The following is a 24,368-nucleotide window of genomic DNA, read 5'->3' on the forward strand; positions in this document are numbered from 1 at the left end:
AAATGAATTTGTAAGAGGCTGTGCACTGTCGTATAGCTACATTTCAGCCTTATGCTTAGGGGAAATTGACTGCAAGGATGAGGAAGCAGAGCCGTGTATCTGCAGCGGTTGTAGCTGGATTTCCTATCCCATTGCTTTCCGCTGAAGCGTTAAATACTGACTGCTGCTGGAGACAGGATATTAAACTTGGTGCAATCATGTATGTGCTGCTTGGAGCTTTTGCTTCCTAAGAGGTGAATGAACTCCCTTATTATAAAGCTTCTGTTCTAGTCCTTGTAAGTAAATAATAGCATAAAAATGTTGTATAATGTATCCGTAATTTCTAGTTTTGACTTACAAAGGCAAGTTTAAACCTGCCTGTAACTCCTGGTGTGTTTAGGAGCTGGCAGACAATGTAAAATGCTTTGTCAGCAAAGCAAAACAAGTAATTAGAACTAGCTTTCTGTTGCACTGGGATGAAATCATGATATTCTTGCCACTTCAGTCCCAGGATTTCCTACAGACAGACTGCAATGTTTGCTGAATTATGATTTTGAATTAGTCCTACAGACCTGTAACCTGGTGAGCCCATCAATTCTTAATTTTTTTTTTTAGCTCTCAGCTTCATATACCCACCCTTATCCTTTTCTAGCTTCGTATCAGGCCAAAAGTTGGTTGCAAACCTCTTCACACTGTTGCTTTGTTTTTTCCAGGAAGGAAACTGGTGCTGGGCATTGAAGGGAGCTATTAGGATGCATAGGAGACATTGAAACTGCTTGGTACTAGACCAAGTGTGAGCAAAGATACCAGAGGATCTACTGAAGTGCTGTGCTTACAGGGTCAGAATGTAGCAGCTATCACTGAGACTACCTCTATATTAATTAAAAAGATAAAAAGATGCAGGCTAAGGACAGCGTTCTCTGGCTTTTGCTGCCAAGTGGCAGGGTACGGTTCTTGTCCACAGTGGCAAAACTGTCAGCCTTCTGCCAAAACCCAGGTGCCCTCATCCAGCCTGCCTGCTGGGAATGGTTCTGGCAGCTGCTTCATCCTGCGTTATCCGGGAGAGTGCGAGGTGGCCTGGGCCAAAACTCTGAAATGTGCTAATTGTTAAGCAGTGTCGCCTGTCCTGGAATCTCTGCCTTAACCTTGTCTGTCTTACTAGTAGCCATTTAACCCAGCATATGTTAGCTTCCTGACAGATTTAATTTTTTTTAAACATACGACCGTAGAAATGTTGGTTGGAAAGGGGCTCTGGAGGTTCTCTAGCCCAGGTTCCTGGATACAGCAGAATGCAGCTGGCTCGCCATTAACGAGTCCTGAAGGTAGCTGCAGGGATTTTAAAAGTTCTGTTTCAGTGAGGAATGCAATTTGTTTTTTCTTGCTTTCAGTGGGATTTGGCAGAACCCTGTGGTAAGTCCGTAGCGCTAGGTTGTGTATCCTCGAGTTTAGCATCTCATCAATCCTAGACAAACTCTTTGCCTGGGTGAGTATCAGCACTGCTTGCCTCTGCAGTGCTGCGGGCGGCACGGTGGCAGCTGCGTGTCCTCTGAGCAAGCTCCAGCTGTCCTTCATCTCTCCTCAGTTAGTTAAGGGTACACTTCCTCCTTAATTATGTGCAGTTCATGTTATATTTCTACCTCTGCTGCTAAATTTCTGCTTGAATACTTCGCTTTATAATCTTCTACTCAACCTCAGGAGTATATTAGGCATCTCATGTCTTCATGTGGGAAGGAGAGAGTTTGGGAGGCAACTGATGTCTCTGACTGGAGTGGGGAATTTCTGAATTCCAGGCATTTATTAGAGCACTAAATTGGTATATGGTCTTTGTGACTTTGTTGTCTTTTATCTGTCCGTAATACTGGAATTATCAGATGGATTTCTTACAGGGGTGATGTGAACACTGATTAGATCACATATATTTGGCAATGGGAACTGTACTGTTCAGAATGATTTCTTCTTATTTAATTTCATCCCTGATTGTGAACATTTCTTCCTCCCGTGGCAGCCAAGGGAAGGACCAAGTGAGGGTGTTTGAAAAGAAACTCCCATTTTTTCCTTGTTTGAAATTTCACATCATCACCTAGAAATCAGGGATGCTAATGGGAAAAATACTCCCTGAAAGCAATCTGTTACACATTATTCTAGCAAAATAACCATCTCCATACATGTCAAGTTAGAGTATGGCTTTTGATGGGGTTTTTTTCCCTTCCTGTGGCTTCACTGTCTCCTAGTTAATTATATCTAATTTCATACTAAATGGTTATTCAAGACCAGAAGTGGCAACTTATTGGTACTTCTAAGTAAAAATGACTTTGGAGATTACGATTGCATATTCTGCAGCTGGATGTTTCAGTGCCTCACTGCCTCATTGCCTCTGTTCCTGTTACAGGTGCATGTGACAGCATTGCAGCGATGAGTGGAATTTTAAAGAGGAAGTTTGAAGAAGTTGATGGCTCCTCACCTTGTTCCTCTGTGCGGGAATCGGATGATGACATTTCTAGCAGTGAAAGTGCTGACAGTGGTGATAGTGTCAATCCATCCACTTCTAATCATTTTACCCGTAAGTACTAAAGTTGTTTATGTAAAGAATTCTTCCTGTTCCTCAAAATAACATAAATTTTATGGTTAGATAAACATGATGATTTTAAAGTGAACAGATGATAAAATGGACTCTCTGTGGTGTTCAGTTTGTGCCTTGCTCCAAATGACTTAGCAAACTTGCACCCTCTTGCCTTCTTGTTAGCTACATAAAACCATTTGTCATTATAAAAGTTTGAAGTCACTTGGAAGCCCCTACCTGTTTGCTATTTGAATTATGTAGGTGTTTGTAGTTAACATTGGGAGTTGTGCTTAAGGTATTTCAAGCGGGTACTGTAGAGAAGGTGCTTTAGGTAAGTTTATTTTCCTTAGATAAGGGTAAGGGCAGCTGTCAGCTCTCTGCACTATTGTATTGGTGAGAGTTCTCCAAAGAAAATAATAAGCTCTCTTTTATTTGGAATTGAGGAACATTGTGTATGGGACGCATTATTGCAATAGTTTCTATTCTTCGTGTAGGGGAGGGTATCTCTGTACTAGACAATGGTTTTGTGTACAGATAAGAATTTGATTTTATTTTAGCAAAGCTATGTGTGCAGCATATGTATCTAGGAAGAATGAATTTACGGTTTGTATTTATAGTTTATGATATTTGTTTTAGGTGGTTATACTGTTTTAATAGTGAACTGCATGTTTTAAAAAGCAGGGCTTTGCCTCCTTCAGCTCCATTGTGTATAGATCTCCCCAGTGGAGTTAGTGGCTATAAAGCTGTTTTCTGAAGACTGTGAGCCGAGGAGTAGATGAGGCTCCTCATCGCTGCCCATACGCATTGTGATCCCAATAACTATGTGGTTTAGATTGCACCTAGAAATCATGTTTGTAGCATATGATATGAATGTTCTTACAACTAATGCGTCTACCAAATGCTGCTGTGCAGTTTGAGCTAGGGTTTGGATGTGAGTGCCTGAATCCTCTTTGCTCTGGTATGGAACACTCCCGTGCAAAGGGTTACGCAGGCACAACTTTTCAGATGTGTTTATGTGTAACAATCTTGATGCGGTATATTATAGTTCAGATGCATTACTAGTAGGGGACATATTTTATTGAAGTGCCACAAAGGAGTAAGTGACCCAGTAAATCTCTTTGGTAGTATTAAGAAATAGCTTGGTGACAATATTATCTGCATGCTGATCTTTTAACTTTTGCATCTGTTTATGGACTTAGATAATTATTCATCATAGATTGGAAACAGGCCTTTTACATCAAACAGTCATTGCCACCCACATAGAAGACAGCAATTTTATTGTGAATATACAGATAATACAAAGAAAGCTCATAATTCAGGAGAGAAACTTGGAAATTGTAATACATGCATGTAACAATAAGCTTTGATTGTAGTTGCCACAATAAATAATTTAGGTTTTGAATAAAATCTATAAGGGAAACTATAGCATTTCAATGTTATGATTAACGATCCATATAACTGAGATCTTTGTGGCCAGAGTAACAAATATCTATCTGTGCGCGCATTCACAAACAATGCACATATAGAAATTGTACATACTGCATTTTTTTAAATACATATATATATCAGTTGGTGATACGGAAATAGAAAGAATAAATTGTTTGCATGTGCATTGATACTACTTTTTAAAAAGTATTGTCTTTAATATAGATGCAGCAGCCTAAATTCCAAGAAATCAGTACAGAATAATCCCAGTATTAGGCTGGTTTGGGAAGAAAAGAATTGAACAGGTGGCCTTGGTGCTGCATTTGAATAGGCAAATCTCAAGGTCCTCAAGGAAAAGACTTTTGGAGACTAGTTTCTATGCCACTGGAACATGGCATCTTTCAGTGTCTAACATTCTATTTTGCTTTTACTGTAATGCAGTGTACTTGCAGGAGCTTGATAAAGGTGGTAATTTTTTATTGGTAAGAAAATGGAGGATGTTGATGCCTAGATGAAGTACAGAATGGAAAGGTGGTTTTATCCCTACCTCATTACTTGCATCTTGCATCCAGACTCTCTTCCGGTGTGCATCAGTATTTTGTAACTTTATCCAGGACACTCCATGTTGCATCTGATGGAGAAGTCAGATTTTGTTAATTTATTGTTAAAAATGCTGCAAGTGAGATTTTGCACCTTCTTCTTCTTTCTTAATATTAAAGCATATCAGTTACATGTTTACACAACCAACATCTACGAATTGAGTAGTGTTAGAAAAATCACTTAGCTAGCCTTAGGCACATCTGCTATATGTAAGAACAACTCTGCACTAAAAAGGTGAGTCTTAGTGATGATGTATGACAGTAGAAGTTAGTATGTGTTTGCAATAAAAAATAATCATGTTTATATTTAAAATAAATGCAAGGGAGTAAAGATACTTGACAAATGCTGAAAGATGAGTTAACTTTGTAACTGACTACGTCTAGAAAAAAACAGATGTTTATTGAGATTGGATTTTTATTTTGTTTTATTCGTCTCACATTTTCTTGAGTCTTCATGTGCTTTGATTCTGGAAAGAATGTTTTAATTGAACAATTGGTGACATTTTTATACACATAGGATTTGTTTTCATTTTGGTTTGTATCAGTTGGTTGACATCAGTTGTGTGTATGATGTTGGATGCTCTTCATGGCAGGAGCACTTTTCTTTGTAGGTACTTAGATTTTTCTTTTTTTTTAACTTCTAGATTTTTTTAAGCAGTATTATTTGGAAAAGCATATTTTGAGTTCTAGGCAGCGATGAAAAATGAACTGGTCCTACTGAGGTACTTGGCCCTGTCTTGTCAAAGCAGAATATGTGGAAATTGTCAATGTTCGTATCTCGTCAGTACAGGTGTCTTACAGAGCTACTAAGTGATGCTCACTTGAAAACTATGTGCAGATGTGTTGTACAATAACGAAACTGTTAACAGTGTACATTGAAAGGTGTTTTGTTCATTCTTTAAACACATTCACCTCCCAAAATAAAAGATAAGAGCTTTCCTATGTTGAATATATGAATCTGTACTTTTAAGGGCATATGGAAAGGAAGAGTTCTGTGAGACGTTTTCAGTAAACAGACCGAAAAGAGCCAGTGCAGAAGAAAGGCTGGACAGAGTCCTTGCCTCCGTTATGTGCCCGAGTACCTCCTTGATGGAGGTTATCTTTCTAAGCCATTTCCTGACACTTTGTACCATTTGCTTTTCTCTTTTCTGAGACATTGTCAGATCCTGTGTTACTGTCTTCCGGTCCATTTTCATATAAGTAAATCTGAAGTTCAGTACAAACTCTTTTACTGACTGGAAGTGTGTGGGTTGTGGGCGACCTGTAGTCAACACTGAGATCTGTATGTCAATTCTTTAACTGAGCTTTTAAAAAAAGCCTAACGTGGCCCTCTAAGTCTTATTTTTCCTTTCTAATTGACCTGACAGATAATTTTTTAATCAGTTGTAGTTACAACTCTTTCAGTGCTTCAGCAAGCAGGCAGTTTGTGTATAAATCTTATCTAGAATAGCTGATGCATCTCAGTATTTACACAACCCTTGAAACAGTATGTGTTGGGTCACATAAACAAGAACCTTTCAGCTATCCTGCTCCATTAGCCTCAAGGTCAGTTTAACCTGGCAGCTAAATGAGGCACACAGCTGCTGTGGATCATTCAGGTGGGGCAGAACCACCAGAAGATAGCTTTGATCTCACCAATTAACCCTGTAGTGTGATGGCAGAAGATACATGACTGAGATGTCCCTAAGTGCTATCCATTGTGAGTGCTGCCCAGGGATAAGTACAGAGTTTCTTTAACAATATATCTGTTCAAATAAATCAAGACAGCAACAACAACAAAAAAAATATTTTTCTGAGTCAGGAAATGAAATTACAGTCCATAAAGCATAGACAACTGTTACCAGGTTCCTAAACAAAAACCAAAATGTAGCGTTTTCTTGGTCAGGTATGTGTGTACCTACTTCTGCATATTTTTAAATCTCTTATCAAATGGTGATGGAATGCCTTCATTACCACCGGCAGATATAATCCCTACCATCTTTTTTACTTACTTTTCTCAGTCGGTTGAGGTCATTTCAGTTTGATTCAGCGGCCATTAGTCACACCGCAGATTTACCTTAATGGATGCCAAAGCATATTACTAACCAGTCCAGGTACCTGTCCCATTTCATGGCCTCTCCTCCATATCAGAAAGAGGGGGGTTCATCTTCAAGTAGCAGTCCAAGCATGCATGTACAGTATATTAGTCAGGACCAAGAGTTTTTCCCTTTTTCCTTAGAGGTATGTGGAATACAGCGCAGGAGCACACCCGATGCCATTTCAGCTCCTTTAAATTGCCCTGTTGAGCTAGGGCACCCCGCTGCTGTTTTTCGTCAGCTCCACAGCACGTTGTCTTTGGAATTGCCATTCAGGATGCCAGTACAATGCCCTGACAGTTCCTGTGACTCTGTGTGCTGGGTTCCAAGCTCCCACTCAGGTGTGGGGGATTCTTCCTGCCTTGTGGAGGTACCTGCCCCTAAATGCTTGATCTGTTTTCCTGATAAAGAAAAACAATCCAAATTTAAGTTGCAGAATAGCATGCAATTGAAAGACGTGAGAAGACCTTATCAAGCCCTGTCTTTTGCACTTCGGTGCTGGTAAAAACTCCTCATACCACATTAATCACAGGCGCATCTCTCTTAAGAGAGATACTTTGAAGAGCAGCAGCTTTCCACTGCCATTTCAACTTTAGTCTAGTGTAGCTGAAACTTTCAGAGTAATGCCCTTATTGCAGAGGCTTCTCTTCTTCACCTGCAGAGGCACGTGAAATCTCCAGCACCAGCTCATCTGACAAGGTGACCAGCAGGAGGTAGAACCATCGCACAGTCTAGTTGATATCCTCCATCAATTATCTGTATCTTGCCAGTAGCATTATCACTGTCATTAGCAAGGTTATCCTGCAGCCAGCTGTAATCATAGGTCCTGTCATTCTGCTAATTAGGGTACGGTCTTTAAGAGTATTGGATGCCTTAGGGTCGTTGTGAGCGTGGCTGGTCCGTAAGGGTTCTGAGAAAACCCTTCGGTCTTTAAATGCTCACACCATCTTTTGATTTTACCATTAAAGATAACGAGGAATTTGAAAATACAGATACATCCCCATTGCGCTTCTTTCCATATGCCCTTAAAAGTACTCTTCTGAATATTCTAGAGTCGCTAACATATTGAGATTGCCTCATCTACGTGGCATGCAGAACTTGGAAGAAGGTATCAAACCTTTTGAAAACCTTAGGAAGGTCTAGCTTCTCTTGAATTATCTTTATGTGAAGGATGAAGGTTTTTTTGGTGTGAGGTCAATAGCACAAGGCATTACCTGAGCTTTGAGCTTAAGCTGTGTGTTTAATTGCTGGTTAACGATAGAAATCTAAATGAGTTAAAGTTGTGATGCTGGCTTATTATGAGAAACCACTTAGAAGGTGTAGCTAAAAGCAGGCATTCTTTTTTCATGGCATCTTGCAATTATTTATTTTGCCTGCAACCGGGCTTGGAATTTCCTTATTAATGAGGAACACGTTCTGTCATTATTTGTTGACTCACGTTATGAAATGCAAGCAGGTTGAGAGAGTCTTGGTTTTGATTTAAAATAAGTCAGTTCATCTGGGCAGTAAAAACCAAGAAATGCAAAGAAATTCAGTGAAATGTATTGCAGTGTCTTTGCTCAAATACTCATACAGAATGACAGGGCAGGGTATGCCATGACAGGATCTTGCCTGCTGTCTTTCATCTGGAGTCATGACTTGTAGAGGGAGTTTTTTAAAAATGTAAAGAGGGGTTAGAAGGCAGGCTCCCGCTGTGTTTTAGAAGGATTTGTGCAACTAATTCTATTTCTGTGTTTTTGAAAAATTTTCTCCTATAAATTAGTGTGTTTCATATACTGTACAGAGGGACAGTTTTTGCCTTACATGATGTTTTTGTTGCCTTAGATAACATGTAAACAATTTTTTTTTTGTTGAAGATGTTCATGACAGATGCACAAAGTATGTTCGCAAGTGCAAAGTCACAGACAGCTAAATGGGTAGTTGTATTTGTCTCAAATGGCTGTTCACAGAAGTCACCCGTAAGATGGGACAAAGGATTGCCTGTAGTTTTTTAGGAGAGTTCAGCAAATACAATTGCTATGCATGCGTGTTCCTCCAAGGATCTGTGGTGGTGGCTTTCCTCCTCACACTGTTCAAAGCTGGGGCCAAGGTCGGAAATAATCGTCTACAAAACAGCAGCCAGCATTTAGTGTAAATGGTGAGGCAGAGAGCAGTTAACCGTCTCCCCTTGTCCCCACAGGCTGATTATATTTGCAGAATGGAGAAACTGGATTGGTATGATGAATGTCACAGAAAAGCGTTCTGGAGATGGACAGTGCTGAGGAAATAAACGTAAAGCTTTCACTGAAATTTTAGCAGTAAAATTCCAGCTTTTAGCATGCATCCCAAGAATTTAACATTTCTCTGAGATTTTAGACAAAACTCTTGACAGTGAGGTAAAATGTTTAACTAAAATACAAATGAAAAACCTCTCCTATTCGTGTCAGACTTGTCTGTGAGCTAGTATTTTCCAAAAACCTTTTCAACCGTGATATAAATAAATGTAGCATTAGGCAAGCATTCCCATCGAGCCCCTCCTGTGAGGTGAATTTAGCTTTGGCTTTACCCGAGAGGAAGGTACCAGAAGGATGGAGCAGTGCAGTGCTGCTAGGGTAGGTGTTGCTGGTCTACAGCATTGTCCCTGTCCCGTCTGATTTCCACTACTCAGTTTACGCCTTTCTGAGTATGCAGTTCCTTTCAAGACTAAACCAGGTTCAAATTTAATTTCAGAAAATGCCTCCCTGCCCTCCATCCCACATGTTTCTTTGCGAGGGTGTATTGTATGTCACAGGGTTTCTTCTTAATGTGGATTTCCAGCATGTAGGAAAAGTGTTTCATCATTAAGGGTTTAAAATTTGTAAATGTAGTGTCTGTAGACTCTTAGAAAAATACCTTTTGGGAGGCAGTGGGATGAAAGGAGAGGTAGGAGACAGGTAGAAGCAATTTCTGGAATATGACCTTTTCCCAAGTTTTTGTTTCCTATGAAGATTGCAAAGCAAGCTGGCTTTTTTATGCTCTGACCTGGATTACCATGATGGATTAGGCTTTGCTGTTCTGTGGTGTTAGACTTGATGAAATGCTGCGTGGGAACGTCATGGAGCAGGTGGAGAATGGTTTTAATCCTTCTTGCCATAGTGGTTTATATGGCACTAACAGTATGTAAAAAGCAGACAATTGGGTAGTAGAATGTAAGAAAAACAGCATTTCCTCCGGTCTGAGATAGAGCTTTAATCCAAAAGGCTGCTTCATACACGTTTTTTCCAGCCTTTTGAAATTTTCATGTGCCTAAGGTATTTCTGCACTGGTGACAATGAATTGCTTTGCCCTCATTGATGTGAGAGTGTTAGTAATCTGCCGGGTAGCCATATGGTTCACATTTATTTTAATGTGTCTTTGACATCAGGAGAATAGCTGAGACAGCAGAAGCGAGTGCTTATGTCTTGGAGTTCAGCCAGAAGTGAGATTATTTATGTTTCATAATCAAAGAACTACCAGTTTTCTCGGTAAAAAAATGTTTGAAAAACATGATGGGCTTAAGATGTCATTCCTATCAGGATTTTGTAAAACTAGGAAGCAGGCTTTGCATTTCATAGAGAAATAGAGCTGCAGCGGGATCTCTCCTCATGCAGGGGGGGACTGGATTCTGTTGTGGCCACTGAACACACAGAAGGAAAAGCTCTTTCGGTGATTTCACACTGCTGTAGCTCCACTGCCCAGAGAGCACAATGAGGATGTTCAAAGGTGAACGAAAAGTGCAGATCTATAATGCATTATATGTATGTGAGAGCAGTTCAGGAAAAGTTTGTTTCCGCCTGCCATCACATTATTCCTGTTGCTTGCCTATTTCATCACTTATAATTTATGCATATACAGATGAGACTTGGATGTTTCTCGTGAGGATACACTGGACTGCTGGTGTAAATATTGATTTTCCCCTTTGGAAAATTACTTTTCTTGGGATTTGGGAGTTGGATGGGCCTATGATGACATCTGCTACCAAGATACAAGAAATATATTATGAATAAATACGATAAAACCTGAATTTTTCAAACGTGGAAAGATTTGGGGGGGTTGCGTCTTTCATTTTTCACGTATTTCACAGATAGATAAATAATAGTTATTCTCAGGGGAGAGAGCAGAAAACACAGCATGAGGTGGAGCGGGAAGGGGCACCAGAAGCAGCTGCAGAACGTTGTACCAGCTGTGGGAGGCGGCAGCGGCTGGGGCTGTTGGGTGCAGGTGGCACCTGCCAGTGTCTTCCCTGGACGCCTCTCTGGGCTGGGGACTTCCTAGCTCGGCTGCTTCCCGAGGGTGGGAAGGGCTGGCAGGCTCACCCCCGCGAGCAGAGGCCAGTAGGCATCTCCTCTGCTTCTTCTAGCTTTCCACTCCGCTTTGAAAATACCCTGCTGTGGGGTAGGGAGAGGAAGGAAGGGTGCACAATTTCAGAAGTTACAGAGCTGCTGAACAACCTGTGGAAAATGAGCTAGTAATAAAATCCTTCAGTCTCCCAATAATACATAAAATGAAAAATAAATTTTATTTGCAGTACAGAAGGTAAGTGCAAAAAATCTTATAATTATGAGCCTGTTGGTAGGAATAAAGTGGTGGCAACCATTATTTGAAACTAACTGAGCAGCAGAACTTGGTGGTTTCTTCCATGTAACTACAACACTGAGGAGACAGCTTCTAACCATAGTATTCTAGTTACATTAAAATGTATTATGAAAATCTTGACACTGATTTGTTACAAATCTGTATATTGCTACATCTTTCTTCACCCTTGTCTATTCACACATTCCTCTAGACATATATTTAAACTTTCCTGCCATATAAATTGCTTATTTCTGTTTTATTAACTGTTGATGAACAAAGGCCCTTCTTTATTCTCTAACCTCACATGGCTCTCATTTTTCTTACCTTCTTCATTGAGGAGTCTTTTTCCAAACCCAGAAAGTATTTCCTCACTTGCTATGTTTGTTTGGTGACAGAATTCCAGCACAGGTCAATGCTTCATACAACGTACTTTAGCCAGGATGAATCTGACGGGGAAGGTTTATTGTCAAACTGCTATTCATAGTATTTGCCCTTCTCCCATTAATCATCATTGTGACGGAGATTTATGTGACACAGCAGCCTAAGTGAGAAAGAACAGCAGCCATGGAAGCTATTTTACAGAACAGTTTTATTTTTTAAGGCTGTTGTTATTTTCATGATAGCTGTATTTTTTTTTTACATTGATACATTCTTCAGTTTTGACTTTAAAGTTTTATTTTTAGAGTATCTTTGAAAAATGCATTAGTGGGGCCTGCCTCCTGTTTCATGCAGACATATGGGATGCACTGTGTCTGGAAAAATCCATTTAATGCACTTGATCAAGTACCTATAAGCTTAAAAAAAAAAAAGAAATCTAAGGAACGCTTAGTCTTTCTGGAAAAGGATCCATAAACCATCTTGTATGCCATTACTGTTAGCCACTGGGAAATAGAAGTTGTACTTTTGATAAATAAAATGTTACCATTTTAAATTGCAACCATTTTAATAAAAATTATAGTAACAAAAGTTATGACTTAGTCCCCTGATGTAGGAGATGGTCCTCAGCTATGTGTGTAATTTACCACCTGTGGGAACAACCATAATGATGTTTGTGTATTTATTCTGGTTTTAGTCTTTTGACAGTTGATCTCCCTGTGTCTGGTAAACCACACGTTGGGTATGACAGGCTTACCAAGTCAAGTACTAATCTGTGTAATTTGGAGAGGTGGTGGTGTGGGGAGGTGGTAATGTGTAGAAAAAGGTCGTCTGGAATTAGACAAAGCTTGTTTCATGTCACTGTGCAGCCTTATGAATAAACCAGTGAAATCTCAATTTCTTGAATGACTGCTGAACAATTATCTCTATTCTGTACTATGGTTGATGACTGAAAAAGGACCTTACTGAAAACTGAAGCGCTCTAATAAAAAAAAACTTGCTGTCTAGTGTTTAGACATCCCACTATTCTGCAGGTCTCTGGCTCGCCACACAGGTGTTCTTAAATTTTGGAAACCTTAGACATTCCTTGTATGTTCAATAGCCAGAGAAGTGCATAAACCAGGCATAAAGAGAAATGGCAGAAATGTCATATGTAGTCATGAAATAAATTAGAACTGCTGTGGATAAAGAGAATTGTTATGAGGGAGGTTAATAACCGAGAAAAAGATGAATAAACACATCCTACTGTGTATGTGTGCAGGCATGTCGTGAACGAAGATAGCAAAAGCAACAAAGAGCAGGTTGCGTTTCCAGGATGTGTTAACCATGTTTGGGTTAAACAATTGTTTGCTATTAAAAGTTTTCCTTTAATTCTTTTGGCCTCACCTTTAGGAATTTTGTTCGCAGACAGTTGCCAGTTTTGCCGTACATGTGGTGCGGTGGCTGTTAGCTCGGGTCCAGTGCTGCACGGGTGGGGCTGTGCTGTGCCGGATACAGCCCCGAATCTGCAGCAGCTGCTTCTGCATGGCGAGGAGCTTATACATCTGCAGGACCTGGCTTGACTCCCTGAGGAGGCAGGCCAGTTGCAAGCAGGTTATTAACTTGGGCTCTGCTCTGCTAAACCCAGAAACTGGGCCACTCAAATGTCAAATGCTAAAAATCAAAATTTCAGCGGTTGATATTAGTTCAGATGAGGAATTTTGACAGTGCTGTTTGAAGATAGCTATGTCTGAAGACCTTGTTCAGTTATAGTGACCTTTCCTGAGAGAGAGTTCTGTAGCGGTAATTCTGTTCCTAACAGTGTCATCTTTCCCTCTGATAACAGATATATTTTATGCATTACAGTACTTATGTATCTGTCAGAAATATTTAATTCCATATAATCTTGAAACATGGAACTAAAAAGTATATTAATTGTCTAAATACATGAGAATGGAGTATTTTTTTCCTTCCATGGAATATATCAGACTTGTAGTATATAAATGTGTTAAAGATCACGTGTGATCCATAGGACAGTTTTAGGTGGTGATGAATATTCCTAGTCCTTCTGGCATCCTTGCTCATCATGAACTGCTAGACCCGAGATGGTGGCGTTTGTTTTCAAAAACCACCTTCTAGTTCCTGTTGACAGCGTGCGTCCAGCAGCTGCTAGAAGAACACATCTCTGCCTAGCAGACTCTGCCTGGAGTCGGTATCGCCCTTCTTGCGCAGAACAGATGATGGGGGCATCCGCTGATACCACTTGTTGCACAGGCAGATGGCATGTAAATACTTTTTTGAGACTGGCCGAGCAGGGAAGCCGTTACTAGATCTCTTCTGGAAAAGTGTGGCATTTACACTCTCTTTGGATAAATGTTTAGGTTACAAGCTTTTGCTTCCCTGCAAACCCTTTGAAACTGCCTCCAAAGAGGCACGCGAGCCTTGCACAATCTGTGTCCCTCATTCTGAAAGGAGCCTGCTAATTGATTAATGTCAGTAAACTTTGGGCATATGTTCGTGCTTTCCAATATATCAGAAAATACGTATTTTGTATATCCTTCTGTTCTGTCTGCTCTGTCTCGAGTTAAGCAGTGTCCTTAGCAGTAATTACAACTGATTTGAATGTACTATGTGTACACAAAATAACATATGCCTCTGACTCTTGATAAGATGATCTGAGAATCTGACTTCTGGTTGGCTTCAAGCAAAAGGACTGAATGAGTTATAGAGCACTTTGTCCCTGAGGTTGGAAAATGTTCAACATTTCCATTCAATATCTAATAATAATTTTTAGTAAAGCAAGAACATGGTGCCTTTGCGGTGCCGACTGTGATTCCTTTCGTGTCCTTAGTTACTGAGGTGGTTGCAGTTCTCCAGTCCCCTCACTGACATCTCTAATCTATGCTTTTGGGTAATCAAATAAAATCCTGTAATCTTTTGCAGTTCCTGCCTGATCTGTTCTTGTAAACAACATTCTCATACATATGAATATATTCTGACTACTTCCTAGCAGTACCATAGAAGAGATGACTAGAGAGTTACTCACAGAGCCTTAGCTCTTCCCTTTAATGAGCTCTTGGGTGAGACAGAAGCAAACCCAAAAGATAGGATGTGTTTCAGAAAAAAAAAAAAAAACAGGTATAATCTGAGGGCTCTGAATGTTTACATGCTTGTTTGCTTATACAGATCATCATATAATTTGTCTGACTTGGACCTATAAGGTTAATAAAACCATAACTTTAATGACATTTACTACAAATGCATGTCAACTCTCACGCGGTCTTCAATGCAGTTGTATAGTGCTGGATTGATAGTGCTGGTGGTGTTGCAGTTACAGTATGCCAGCATTTTCGTGAAGTTCAGCTTAATTCGACTTTAACACGGTTTTTGTCAGTGATACATTAAAAAAACCCAAACAAACAGCTTTGGTGGTGTGGCATTGATAATTTCATTACTAAAAGTGGTAAGAACTGTAAAAAAGTTGAAGAGATGCATTAATGGGTTCTTTAAAGACAGCTCATGACAACTACAGTCTTACAGAGAGACTGCTGACCAAAGTTTTGGGCATAAACGTGTGGCAATGTATGAAATTCATGTTGTAAATTTGGCAGCACACACATGGGCACCCCCAGCCGTCCCCCAAAATCCACATAGTGGAAAAGCTTATTCAGGTAATCTAGTTTTTATCATAGATGACATTCTTTTTTTTCAGCTGGAAGTAATTAGACTGCAGAGTCTTCTGCCTAGCTTCATTTAACTATTAATATTAGTGTGTAACGTGTGAATAAAACTTAAGGTTGATTTCTTTTATGTATAGAAAGTAGTATGAAAGTAGTATCTCTTCCATAAAGAGATTGACAGACTTAAAAAAACGGAAGCACTTTTATTGCAGCATTTGGTATTCCTGCCAGTAAGCAGCCATGTCAGGAGTTCCATAGCTAAGATCTAAAACAAATTACTATAAATGTAGACTTTATGTGGTAGATACTGGGGATTACAGATGAAGATTCGAAGGCATTCACTAGCTTGTGCAATTTACAGACACAATTACCTTTTATTTCCTCATGAAGCATATATATATTTTTTTTAAGATTAACCTTCTATCTTTTCTTTCCTTTAATATTTTACTGTAGTTTTATCTCTCATTGCATTTGTGGCTGTTTCTTTCACTTGGTAAAAAAGCTGCTTACCCTTCAGTAGCTGTCAATATTTCTTCCAAAATAGAGGCAAGATCCAGTTGAGATCCAAATAACATCAATACTGTTTTATCACAAATTGGATACATCCCAGAGTGGTTTAGACACCTCCTTCAGCAGAAGCAGGATTTTTTAATATGCACTTTCTTGTGTGTAAGAGCATATAGGCAGTGCAGGTTCCGACTCAGTATTTGCTTTCATGCTAAATTGAAAGAGAATGTTACAATATCAAAATTACCCCATCTTCTAAACTCTAAAAACTTGGTTTTATTAAAGATAGTTTTGTTTTGAAACTGTGGTATATACGAAAAAGAACAGTACATTAAAACATTATTTAATATAATGCAAAATTGACACACCTCTATCAACTAGTCTCTTTTAACGAAGTAACGCTCTTCCTCAACTAAAAGCTTCCTATAAATATTTTTGACAGGCTCTGTTGATGTGAGATTTGCTTAAACTTGGATGTAAGTTTAAACATGCCTAATGTAACAGAACTTGTCTTTTGATTCCTCTGTGTACATCCTACACCTTTTTTGGAACATCCTTCACTGAAGGCATGCAAGTGAATATAAGACCTGAGCTTATTTATCTGTTTTATATTTATAATCTAACATACCTGCAGCATGTCTGGAGAAGTGCCTGTTATTTATATAATAAACCATACTTTTAGCTGCTTATCAGTATTTAGGAAAAAAAATACTATTACAGTATTTTACTGAGCCCCAAACAGTTTTATCATTATGTCAGTAGGGCATACTGTCTGTAATTTGGTTACAGGACCATATTTTCTAATACACTTGTTTTTCATATAGTTAGGTAGAGTATGCTATTTTCTTGACTGAATTACTCCATGTACAAGTTTGGGGTTTTTACATTTGAGGTGATTAATGTTTCACTACATAATAATATTAGAGAATGAACTGTATTGTAACTGTGACAATAAGCCAGACCTGTTATGAAACAAAGGCTTAAGGCCAAGTGCTTCCAATCTCTAGAGACAGTGCAGTTTCGGATTAGCAGTGTACATCATGTTGCTCTTACTGCTTTTATAGAATGGTTCCAAGTCTTTCGAGAGTGGTCAGGCACCTTTTAAATCATTTTACTGTCTGAATTCTGGCAGTTAGGTCTCTTTTTCGCACCTGCCCAATTGTTGCCTGTAAACTGCAAAGCAATGACTGATTATCTCCGTTCTCAACATCCTATTGCCATTTTGCAATAAATCAACTAAATCAGGCTGTTCATCTTAAAAATCAAGGAGTGTCTCTTACCTTTCTCTAGCAATTGTGTGTCTTTTTTTTTTCCTCTAAAGGCTCACCACTGTTACCAGTGAGAAACAATAGATCAGTATTGTTGCAAGGAGTTATTAAATGTCTGTAGAAAAAAGAACAATATGTAAGAGTTAAAATTTGGCATTTGTTTTTAAACAAATCCATTTCATATGATACCGTATATGTGTATAAGAAAAACTGAGCACAAGTGTGAGGGGAATCAGAAAAGAATGAGAAAAGACTAGATTTAATTTTTTGTCAAAATTCTACACATTAGAGTATATATATGTATACACACACGCACGCACGTGCGTGCGCATTCAGTGGATGGCAGCAGAAAGAAGGATGAAGGTAAAGAAAAAGGAAGCGGTTCTGATTGTTAATCAGCATTATTCCTGTATTATTCTGTGGTGGTGGTGGTGATGATACACATTTCTGAGACAGCCTGAAACACTAAACATATTACCTTTATAGTTGTTACAACACTAATTTCTCACATTTTCATTTGTAAGAGATAGGAATCTTTTCTGCCAATGTGATCCGATGCTTTAAAGATGTAGTTACAGATGTCTACAGCTAAGCCTTGCGATAGAACAGTAACAGTGTGTACAGACCTGTGAGAGACATGGGTCTGCTGTTCTCACTGCTGTCATACGCAGCGTTGTTCTGTTCACAGGGTTTTGAAGAGGAGCAAGTCAGAGGATCACTGGCTTTGAGGTGACACTGTGCAAGAAGTTCCTTTTGCTGGGATTTATTTGCTTCCTTGGTAAAAGGATAAAATATAATGCGATGGGAAAACACAACTGTCCTGGCCAAGAATTTCACTTCTAAAGTACACAATAGTGTTCACGATTGTAGCAGTTTGTAATGGCTTCTAGGTTTGCATATACAGTAAATATTTCTAATGTTATCTACTCATTTAGACTGCACACCTCTGAACTTTAGTGTGTACGTAGGTATTGTTAAGGTAAATGGAACTACACAAGTGACGAATTTGCTGCACGTTATCATTCATATTGTAATGTGCATCTGTTCTAGCTTCTTCAATCCTGAAGAGAGAGAAGCGGAAGAGAACAAAAAATGTCCATTTTAACTGTGTTACGGTGTATTACTTCACGAGAAGGCAAGGCTTCACCAGTGTTCCCAGCCAAGGGGGAAGCACCCTGGGAATGTCTACTCGCCACAACAGTGTGCGCCAGTACACACTCGGAGAGTTTGCGATGGAACAGGAGAGGCTTCACCGAGAGATGTTAAGAGAGCATCTAAGGGAGGAAAAACTCAATTCTCTAAAATTAAAGGTAAAAATTATTCAAGACACTGATCCCTGCCTTATTTATTTAAATAAGCAGTGTCAGAGCTATACATGCCCAACATGTGTGTTTTAAACAAAACCATTTCCTTTGTATCATTCCGTTTTCAATTCAGAGTGGCATTTTTCTTTTCTTTTTTTGTTTTATTTTACTGAAGACATATTTTTGTTCAGTATTACCAAGTGCTGCTGTAGCTTTTATTGATGCGTACCTCAAAGTGCTTTGCAGGGAGGTGGTTGTTTACTCTCTGTTTTCTACAGAGAGGAAAACAAAGGCAGAGGGTGGTGGAAGGTAGCCTTGAACAGGGTGTCCAGCAGAAGTCTGGAAGTGCCCGGAAGAGAATGAGCCTTCTGAGCCCTTGCACAATGCCCTATTAGACAAGGGAATGGTGACATCCTAAGTACAGAAAGCGAAATAGCTTATTTTCATGGCCAACTTGAGCAAATTTGGCAAAAAGTAAGAAACAGTAATACTAAATATGTTTTCTTTTTTCAGGGTACCAATTTCTACGATCGTGTGTCTTTAATATTATACCAAAGGATGTCTGTGTTAAGGAAGAAATGTGTCAGACAAATTAACTGGCTGTATCAGCATAGCTATTGAGAACAGATCCTGGCTACAGTTTTGAAGATGTCTTTTTAAAAACAGCATAGGAGAGGAAAGAAACGGTACTTGAGTAGAGGAGAATAGAGATGGGGATTGTGTTCTTGGAAGTGTCCCTTCTGCCTCTTTAAAACTGGTGGCAAAACTTCTGGTTTTATTATGTTTTTGTAGCGGATCAAACGCTTCCTGTAAAATGGCTTGTGTTATATGTATTTTGGGCTCTTTTTCAGATGAATCCTGTAATTAAAAGTGAACAGTACTTAAGAATTGTAACCAAACTGCTGTGCTCCCTAGCCCCTTCTTTCATGATATTCTATCTCTGTTTCAGATACTACTACAGTTAGTTGCCCAGAGCAAACTGGCACCCTCCAAGTTTTAAGAAATGCCTTTCAGCATTTTTCCCATAGAATGAACTATGTTCATGAGTTCTATGTCTGAATTCCTGAAGAAGTGTATATGACCTTTATTACTGTAATTCCTTTTTTCAGTCTCCTAATTGTTTTTTATTGGAATAGCTAAATAGATTCTTAAACAGTCATAAAATTTGAACTGTTGTAATGAAAACAAACATAAAACCGTGCAGGACAAAGGCAAATTTAAGATGGCTATTTAGACAGGTTTGAAACCAAAGGCTAGAGTGTTAGTGACTTACCACTAGGCAGAGATTATATCTCTAAACATCTCACATCACAGGATCTTCAGAGCATCAAGTGTGAATTGAGCTGTGTCAGTGTAACCAATCAGTGCAACCAATGTGTAAATCCCTTGGCTTGACTTCCAGGAATCGGCTTAAAGAGAGGAATCCCCAGTGGAGTGAGTAAAGAATAGTAAGGCATGCAAATGTTTCACGTTTCCTTTTCTTTTTATAGCTAGGAAGTACATCAAGAAAAATCACAGGTCCTATTTACCGCTAAAGATTGTATGAGGCCTTTTAGCTTTCATCTGTATGGAGTAGAGATTGGCTTGAGTAATTCTCTTGACTGGGATGGATCTCCTTTCTTCATTAACTTACTTAACTCCAGCCCACTCTTTTTTTGGGACGTAGACTCTACTTTCTGCTCCTCTTCCAAATACAACGTGTTCTTCCATCTCCCCAGTCGCTTGTTTGAGTGGATGGTAATCTTTACTGTGACTGTTAAGTTCCTGCAAAATCTCTTCATAAGTATTCAGTGAATAACAAAAGCCCGATTTGCATTCCTCCCTCTGTCCTAATTTTAATTGTTTCCTTTTACCAAATAGAGAAGTCCTTTCCCCCTGCACTTAATTTAGCAGTGGTGGGAGTCTTTCTTCACTGATCCTCAGCAGTTGATGTGGAAATAATTTACTAGCATGTTTTGAGACTGGTAAGCTGACTCCAGAGTTTCCATTCAGATACTAAGAAACTGTGGTTAGGTCTTCAGAATCCTGCGAGTGGCTTAAAAATTGTAGCATCTTACTAGTGTTAAATCTTTTGCTAGAGTAAAGTAATTCACTCTAGACCATATATAAAAACATAGGGAGCAGAAAACTTCCTTTTTGAACTAGATCATTAAACTCTAAGCTGAGTTGCATCTCTGATTATACACTTGGGATAAAAAATAAAAGAAAACCCCACTTTCCCTCCCAAAAGCAAATCCAGGACTCACTGAATTATAGTGAAGAATCACAGTAAAGCACTGAGCATGTTTTATTTGCTTAAGGCAACTGGGCCTTGCTGATTTCCCATTACAGGGATGGGAGAGCTGCTGGGTCATTCACATGGTTTCTAAATGAACACAAAAAGGAGACGCTGTAGAGTTCTAAGGCAACAATAACAGGGATTATGATCTTTAACGAACATGTACTAATCAGGATTTTCATCTAAATTACTGTACATCTGCACAGAAAAACGAAGAAAATGAGAAAATGAAGTAGGGCAAAGTTTGCTCAAAAAGGTTTTTCTGTTTGAAAACCATTATGCAAACATTTTCAGTGTGGTTTTTAATTTCGGTTTCCCTGTTTTAATTTTTTGCATTGGATTAAAATATGGAAGTCTGTAGGTAGCAAGCGTTCTGTCTTGTACAGTTTGTTAAAAAAAATACAAACACAGGAATATGTTGGAATTGAGTCTCCATAATATTAGATACTGTTTATTATTTTACTTGCTAGCTGTTTATTATTTTACTTGCTAAAAGCAAAGAGCCAAATAAGAAACTTCTCTTAATTAAAAGCAGATAAAGATTTTACAATCATCTTCAAGTCACTTTAGCCATTTAGCACCAGCAGTTTGGTGTAAACACTGCTGACAGTGGCATAAACACTTCTTAGCAGCAGAGTGTGAAAATTCTAATGGCAATCTGGACATAAAAGCCATCTTGTCAAGATGAAAGGCACAAGGTAGGCTTTACTTTAATATGTTGTCATTTGAGAAAACATTATGAGTAAGCACAATAAATTAGATGGAAGAGTCCTTATTGCTTACTCATAACGTCTCCTCAAATTAAGATCTATTAAAATGATTAGCATGACCCTAGTGATGTTAAGGCTTCTGGGTCTATGGACACAGTTGGTTTCCTGTGTGGGGAAATTGTAAGGAATAATTTCCAGCTAGGGCAGGCAAAGGTGTCTAACCTAAATTTTTCATGTTTTGGAGAGTTGAAGTGAATTTCACCCAAAGGCGTCACATATTCATTGGCCCTTGCCTTTTTTCTGTTGTTATGACATTAACCTTTAGCTTTATGAGAGAAATTTTACTCATCTACATATCAAGTTTAATTCAGATGAGCAATATTATGACAATCAAGAGAACTTAATGTTCCCCTGAAGTTCTGTATTGGAAAATGTGTTTGATGGTTCTTGATAATCTTTCTCCCTCTGTAGTTACCCAATTACTTGTTTGAGAAATGTTCAAATCTTTCATTTTATTAGTTCCTTTGTGCTTTGTGTGACAAAATTGAGAAGAAAAAAAAAAATCAGAGGAGACAACAAGGAAGTCATCCAGCAAAGGAGTCAGGAGCTAAGGTGCTTTGAAATGGCGAACTGCTGTCTAATCCCACTTGATGCCCAGGCATTTGAATTCACAGGCTGCTGGATGCATCCAGCACGTGACTGGAATCCATTCCTGAATGCTCTGCGCTGTGTAGCAAGGCAGTTCAGATTTGCAGGAGAAGCAGGAGAAATACATGACAGGTCCGGTATGGTACTATAGGTGCCTTTGTAAGCTGAGCAGTTACAGCATTCACCTCATGGGTAAGAGCCCTGAAACTTAATTTTTATTAAATAGTAATTGAGTAAATTACTAAAATGATTACAGAAGCAAGGATTAGAATTCTTCCCCTTCCCCAGTTTCAAACTTAAATTCTGATAGGCAATGAAATAACAGTGATCTGCTTAAGGAGTGGTTTGACCCTTGTGTATTTAAAACTAGAGAAATCAGAATTCTTAGGTATGTCATTCTCCTATTATATAAAAAAAAAAAAAAAAAAAGCAAAGAACCATAAATACACTGTACTTAGTTGTACCTAGCTAACAAAAAGTGAAAAATTTTAAAAAAAAAATGAAGGATGCCGTTCTGGATTTGAATATTCAGGCTGAGTTGCTTGTACAGCGGAGTGTTCCCTCCCACTAGCTTCAGACAGCTAATTCGAGATGTATTTAATTACTCTGTGGATTTACCTGTCTCTCACTGTAGATTATACAGAAAAAAGATGACTTCTAATGTTGTCTTTCCTACCTTACTGAACCTACATTGAAATACCTGGTGTAAATAATCTCTCCATTGCCCCAGGGCCAGGCAGAACTGATTAAGGAGCTATTACCCCCTTTTCCTAGCCACCGTACAGTGAGTGAGTAATAGAAAATAGAGTAAGAAAACAATCTGAAGGAAGTTTGAGAGGACATTTTGAAAATGCCTGTGTTTAAGATGAAGAAAGAGTTGGAAGTGTATGCACATAAAGGGATTTGAATGTTACAGGGATAACAGACATGGTAAGTAAACTGAAACGTGAAATAAAATGAAGGCACTAAACTTTGAAGGCTGCAGTTATGGAGAAAGATTGAGAATACACTGAAAAGAGAAGGAAACAATAATGCCTCTAACGCGGAGTTGTGGAAGTGGCAGAACGCCTCTGCATGAACTGAATACGCTGCTGAATTGCTAAGAAAGGATGATCACTGATCCCAGGGGAATTTTTCTTTGTGCAGTTGCAATGTCCACACGTACACAGGACTACCAGTCATGACACTGAGACTCTTCTTCAAAGGGAAGAGTATTGCTTTTAACCTGACTCTACAAGTCAGGAATAATCAAGGTTTTTTCTGTGATTGTCTTACACAGTTGTTACAAGCACAAAACTGCAATTCCAGAAAAGAGGAAGCAGTCAGTAGTTCACTGTCAAGTAATTCAGTAGTGCCATAAATGACAGTTACAGTCCAAAAGATTGTGGAAAGGACAAACTGTTAATATAAATGGGAAAATGAAACAGTTGGCAATATAATAAAAGCGGAAATAGTGGAATGAGTAAGATTCAGGACTGCTGTCTTACACATAAGAAGCGTAGCTAGATAGAGATGACAGGATTTAGTAGCAGAAAAAAGGGGAGTTAGCTTTACAGTGATAATTGTTAAATGTCTAAACATTGACATGAACAAGGAACAGGCAACGGTAGTTATACGATTTCAGTATTTTATCTGTATGTAAAGCTGGTGCCTAAAAATTTATTTGGGATAACAGGCCAAGCTGAAATTTTCTGCAATAAGGCAAAACAGAGAAAGAATTTGAATGGCTATTTTTCTATAGGTAAGAAGCATTCAAATTACATTCACTGGGGGCCATGTTTCTGAGGTCATGGTGATGCCCATGATGAAACTGTTAATGCAAATGACACTTGAGACTTCACCGGCGTATAATTATCACGTAGTTGCATCATGTTTTATTTACAAAAGTATGAGACAGGTGCTTGGCTAGTGTAAATTGGCAGCCTCATTAATTGAGAACATTACATAGAGCGGGATGAACACTGGGAATCTTGCTTTTTTGTTTTTCCATTGTAAGCAAAATTATTTCATAGAACAATAATACAAGAAAAGAGATTTATTATTTGACTAAATAGCAAACGTAAAGCAAGTGCAGTTATGTAGTACGATGCTCTGAGTAACTTGGGATTGAGAAAATACGTTTTTTGTAGTGAGTGTCATCATCTCTGAACTTTTTTTTACTATTTGATATTCTTTTGATTCTCAAGCAGTTTTCTCTGTACAAGAACTTTTATAAACCCTTTAGTTGTGTTATCTGGTGGATATAACCAGTGAGCTCTATCATGGATGGAAAAAATTAACCTTCCTTCAGTGCAGAAATTTTTTTTTCTTTTCTCCTTGAATATATACACCCCTTTCTATATGAGATGAGTTACAGGAGTGTGGTACAGAAGTGTGCTATGTTATGAAAGTGGCCCTGGATGTTTGTGC

General features: G+C 38.7%; 1 protein-coding gene across 1 annotated transcript in view; it reads left to right on the forward strand.

The window, feature by feature from the left end:
• Positions 1–24,368, forward strand: part of CSRNP3 (cysteine and serine rich nuclear protein 3) — an 87,377-nt gene that overhangs the window by 59,082 nt on the left and 3,927 nt on the right. The window contains exons 3-4 of the mRNA XM_075711336.1: positions 2,369–2,539; positions 18,070–18,329. Of these exons, the coding sequence (XP_075567451.1) occupies positions 2,369–2,539; positions 18,070–18,329 (431 nt within the window). The remainder of the gene's footprint in view (positions 1–2,368; positions 2,540–18,069; positions 18,330–24,368) is intronic.

The sequence above is a fragment of the Pelecanus crispus genome, chromosome 5, assembly GCF_030463565.1.
Source record: "Pelecanus crispus isolate bPelCri1 chromosome 5, bPelCri1.pri, whole genome shotgun sequence".
Lineage (NCBI taxonomy): Eukaryota > Metazoa > Chordata > Aves > Pelecaniformes > Pelecanidae > Pelecanus > Pelecanus crispus.